The following is a 5,446-nucleotide window of genomic DNA, read 5'->3' as shown; positions in this document are numbered from 1 at the left end:
GAAAATAACGAGTGCTACAGTCCCCATCACAAATAGCCTCCATTTACGATTTTTGAAACCACAACATCTCTTCATCATTGAGAACCTCATCCAGCTCCTTCCTCAATTTAGCTTCGAGTTTAACCAGATGTCGTTGCCTACCCTTAAAAGCTCACCACTTAGGCGCGCCCAAAGCTCAGACTTTTTCCTAAAAATGTTGTAAAACTCCTTCTTGATCCAACAACTCAATTATTCTGCAAAATTCTCTAAAAAAGGGATTAACGAGGCATTGCTATCCCAATTCCTATGAACAAAGTCTGAGAATTTTTTATGATTGACGTAGCTTGGAACCGGAAGGGTTTAATAGCCATTGGAAGAGGCGCAAACCCTGTAGTACTAACACGTATCGGGCAATGATCTGATTGCGACTTAGGGAGATTTCGAACGGTAGCTTCATCGAACTTCATTCTCCTGGCTTCATTTGCAAATGCTCTATCCAGCCTAGCCGATTTGAAAGTCTCGGGAGAATTCCCTCTAATCCAAGTATGCTCAGGCCCCGAGCAACCCAAATCAATCAATTCGTTATTCTCAATCAAGTTAGAGAAATCTCGGCATCTTCTTTGCATTTTAGAGCCACCAACACCATTCCTCTCATCCATAGTCATCATTTCATTGAAGTCGCCCCCTAAAATCCATGGACTAGAGTAACTATTTTTAATTTTTTCCAATTCATCCCACAATTCTTTTCGGAGAATGCTATCAGGGCTAGCATATATGGCTGAGAAAAGCCATGGATCATCTCCAAACTTTGCAATTTGGACCGTAAGATGCTGAGAATGATCACCAAATGGAGTGACAGTCACCTTGTCAGTGCGCCAAAATAGCCAAATACCACCTTGAAAACCCTGTGCTTCAACTCTCAATTGCCCCGAAAAACCTATCTTGTTACAAATTTGAGTAGCCTACTCTCCACTCATATGTGTCTCAACTAGAACCATAACAGTAGGATCATTAATCCTAACCATTTCACGAATAATCGTTAATTTATTACCCACTCCCTAAACATTCCATATTATTATCTTAATAGACATATTAAATTCTGAAAAACTTGGGTAACTATCAAACACGTTAACAGGAATGTTAAGCAGCATGCTTAGAAACACCTCTCTGAGTGCTTTCATGGACCTATTCGTCTCGAATGGGAGTTGAAACAATACCATAATTTCTGGAACTATGTGCTGGAGGAAGAAACGAGTTCATGACGAGATTGATTTTGTTTGCCAGGGGATGCACCTTGATTGATGTCGATACCTCCGTCTGGTAATCGATGAAGGTCTTGTATTCTGGAGGAACTCGAGTTTCTAAAGTGATTGGCACTCGAAGCGGATTCATTGTGCTTACCAAATTCTCCTAAATCACCCTCAATCTCAGTACTCCGTTTCCCTAGAGCCAAAGGGGTATGTGAGGCAATTTCAAACAAATTTTCCTTACCACTACCACTCACCCACTTAGAAATCGAAAGTGAAGATTTTTGTTCTCCTTTTTTTCCCAGTGGCTTAGAAGGCTTGAGAGAATTATTATGGCGGTGTAAAGGTATCCTCAAATCTTCTTTAGAAGATTTTTCCAATCTTTTTTTTTTGAATTATTATCCTTTACTAAAGAAATATCTTTTTCCAACTCAATCAAATCTCTAACGGAATCCTTTGTATTGCCTAAATGAACAAAGTTTTCTTCCATGTTCAATCCCTTTCCAAACTAGGAGTCTCCAACTTCACAGTAGAATAATTAGTTTCCATATTTTCATCACCATCTCCATCTCGAACATTGCTTCTAGGAGAATCACTAGCACCGAGGTCCACTGTACCATGCACCACTTCCTTAACATTGTGAGCAGACTTATCTTCAATAGCAGCTGTAGCATTACGCGCTTCTTGAGGTTCATCTGAGACCTCCTCTATCTCCAAAGCATCATACCTAGACCCTATTGACCTCCTGCCCTATTGCTTGAGTCATGAGCTTTCGAACCATCCTTTCGAACCTTCCATACTTGTGTAATCTGCTTCATAGGAGCATTATCTTGAACTTGTGCTACTTGCTCAGTTGCAACTTTGTTTTGACCCTGAACCTTTTGCCTTGGTGCATTCTTCCTAGTATTCCTCTAAACTAGCATCCACGCACCATATTTATCTTGTACCTCCGGCTTCTCCTTGTTTATTAGACTTCGATAAAAATGCCTCGACCATTGCTAATCTTTTTAGGTTCCTTTTGCTGGACATTCTTTGGATCATGAAACACCCCACAACCTTCCTTTTTATGTCCCAGTCTTCCACACTTAAAGCAAATCATACGCAAACCCTCATACTGGATTTTCCAAACCAGTCCATCCAGACGAAATTTAGATAGTAATGGCTTGGTCAAATCAACCTCGATGCATAATCGCACATATTGTCCTTGATCCATTGATTCTGTATTTTTATTAATTTTGATAACTTTGCCAATTTTCGAGCCAATCTTGAAGAGAAATGCCTTGTCAAAATATTCAACAGATAATTGAGGAATTCTCACCCATGCCGTAAGAGTTTTGATAGGCTCTTCATCCGAGACGAAGTTTGGTATCCATTTTTGGATGGTCAAGTAGCTATCGCTAATCATCCATGGTTCATTTTTCAGCACATATTCATAATCATCTTGACTACTAAAGCGCACTACATAAAATGCATGCCTTACATCAGTCAAGGCTATTTCTCCTTTAAGGCTCCATTTCGATTTTAGCCGCCCCGTTAGCATTTCATACCCTAATTTCCTATCAAAAAGCTTGATAATTAGAGCATTCAACCATGGACTTTGAAGTCTCCTTTTCTCCTCTTTCGTGAGAAGAATCGTAGGGGCACCCCTCTTCATCTTCAGATTCTGAATGAGGAACATCATCATCAGAGACATCGTCTTCTAATTCCATATCTCCAAAAAGAGGATTATGGCGATGATTACCACCGCTTGCAGCCTGGCTATATGAAATTCCATTAGGGTTTACAGCCCTAACGTTAGGAGTTTCTTTCACAAAAGAATCCATTTCCATACTATCATCATTCTCTACTATAGTTCTAGGGTTGGTGTTAATCACACCATCGAAGCCCCTTTTGCATTTTTTATTAGACCTCTGCAGAAGGTCATTTTCCTCACTCGTTAAGCTTTTCTCTCTATCACTCGCCATTTCTCTATATTAATGAAAAATATTAATTAATTTTACTAATTTGCGCGTAATGTTGTCATTTATTTTCTTTTCATGTGTACTACTTCCTCTGTTTCACAATTATTGCAACACTATGTTTAGTACTTATACCATTCCTTTTCTTTCTTCGGATCTATATATATGTATCCAACTCCAATGGTTTCATTATAAGTACTTGCTTGTAGTATAAATAAAATGTCTAGTTACATGCTTACCATTTGGGAACAAAAAAATGACCAACATACAAGCTATTGTAGTCCAAACAAGCTACGTTGCTTGATTAGATTAGAAACAACTAAACTTCACTCATATTGTGACATGCGTACAACTATGAATTATATATATATATATTTTATTTGCAACCTACAAGGCCCTTGTAACTCACCATTGGAACTTTTTGTAGCCAAAAAGTGTTGTAGCTTAAAAATTGATGTGGCAAAACAAGCTACAAGACCCTTGTAGATTACCATTGGAGATGCTCTAAGTGGGATACTTAAAGTAATACTACCTCATTTTCATATTATTTGCAACTTTTGGAATATTTTATATATTACAAATAATACCCCAAAATTGCAAATAATATAAAACAAAAGGTAGTATAAAGAGCAAATCCAATGGTTGTAGCTAGGGACTTGCTTGCAATTTTAAATATTTAATACTTGACCATTGGAGCTAGAAATTGAAATTAGCTTGGTCCAGCAAAATAGTCTTGTAAAGGTAATTTACTTGGAAAAAAAAAACTCAAAATAGAATAAATAAAATAAAATATAAAAAATTTAATTAAGGAATTAGGATTCATTTTAATAGTAAGTTTATATTTAGCCATTGAAGCTCAAACTAGCTAAAATGACAAGTAACTTAACAACTTATATAGCATGACAAACTAATTTGACAATTAGCTTGCCATTGAAATTCGCCACTTTATTTTTTAAGGAAAATGACATGCGCTCTTTATAATGCAAGTAATGCATTTAAGAAGCTTAAAATGACAAATTATATTAAGGAAATTTTGATTTTTAACACCACAAAAAAACGCGAAAATGGTTGTTAACACTCCAAAAATAAAAAATTATTTTAACACCACCAAAAATTTAAAAAATTTGATGTTACCACCACTTAACAGATTCTTGGATGGAATTCGTTAGTAGGGCCCACGATGCCTATGCGTCAGCATATTATTAGCTAAAAATAAAAATAAAAATAAAAATAATTTTTTTTAAAAAAAAAAAGCCCACCCACCCCATCACCACCACCAACGGCACCCTTTTCCCCAACCAACCCGCGCAACCCCCCGCCCCGATCCTACCTCTGGCGCACTGCCTCCCCAGATCGACCACTGGAAACCCCCTTTCCTTTCTCGCAGCCGTAAACCGACCGACAATCTTTAAACCCACCCAAAATGGTTGGCGTTCCCTAAAAAGCGACCACCAAATTGGCAAGTAATGGCCAAAATTGTCCACTCAGCCCCAAACCCGGCCGTTACTGACTGATTTCATGGCCGTTTTTTGAGTGGATTGTAACACCCCCAAATCTCCCTCTACTAGTATAATATGTATAATTATACTATAGAAATAGATTTAGGCATATTACCGTCGCGTGATTACGCTAGGCTACTCAACTACTAACTTAATTCCAAAACTTTGTAGCGAAACTCAAACTCTTTTATTAATGTTTATAAAATAGTAAACATTGTTATGAGTACTCAAAATAAAACAAAAACCAACATTCCCTAATCTAGGTGAAGCAAATCTCGGAACTCTCATATGCTCGTTCATGACTTCACCTGAAATAGTCAACACTACTTACCATTAAGGTAAACAGGGTGAACCAAAACAAATAGGAAATACGGATTAGCAAAACATGCTAAGTATATTAAGTGAAAGATAAGTAAACTCAATTTATTAGCAAACATGCTTTTAAAACCAATTCCAATATTATTTAATAATTCTAAACTCATAACTCAAACCAATTATCAAGATTTTCAAAACAATTTCAATAACTAAATAATTCAATAATAGTGATTAATAAATCAATTCCTCTTTTTAAAACCCAATTCATCTCCTAAATGTGCACACCCCCAAAGTTAGTATCTTTATATTGAAAGACTATTCTTGAGGAAAGACTCGATCATACAAAGTCCAAAGTCTTATCTACCAAATTCGCATAGTTGGATTAATATAATCATGATTGTAAAGCTTTAATAATAATTCAATAATTCCTCTTTAACTCATGAATCAA

General features: G+C 36.7%; 1 protein-coding gene across 1 annotated transcript; it reads right to left on the bottom strand.

Annotated features, from left to right (window-relative positions):
• Window positions 1-257: 257 nt before the first annotated feature.
• Window positions 258-1,371, bottom strand: LOC110682912. Its single transcript, XM_021859263.1, has 2 exons — window positions 1,273-1,371; window positions 258-941 (listed from the first exon to the last, which is right to left on the bottom strand). Exons 1-2 carry the CDS (start codon window positions 1,369-1,371, stop codon window positions 258-260), a joined length of 783 nt encoding a protein of 260 aa, XP_021714955.1.
• Between the last annotated feature and the right edge of the window lie 4,075 nt (window positions 1,372-5,446).

The sequence above is a fragment of the Chenopodium quinoa genome, unplaced genomic scaffold (genome assembly GCF_001683475.1).
Source record: "Chenopodium quinoa cultivar QQ74 unplaced genomic scaffold, ASM168347v1, whole genome shotgun sequence".
Taxonomy (NCBI): Eukaryota; Viridiplantae; Streptophyta; class Magnoliopsida; order Caryophyllales; family Amaranthaceae; genus Chenopodium; species Chenopodium quinoa.
This window is presented reverse-complemented; position numbering and strand designations above follow the sequence as displayed.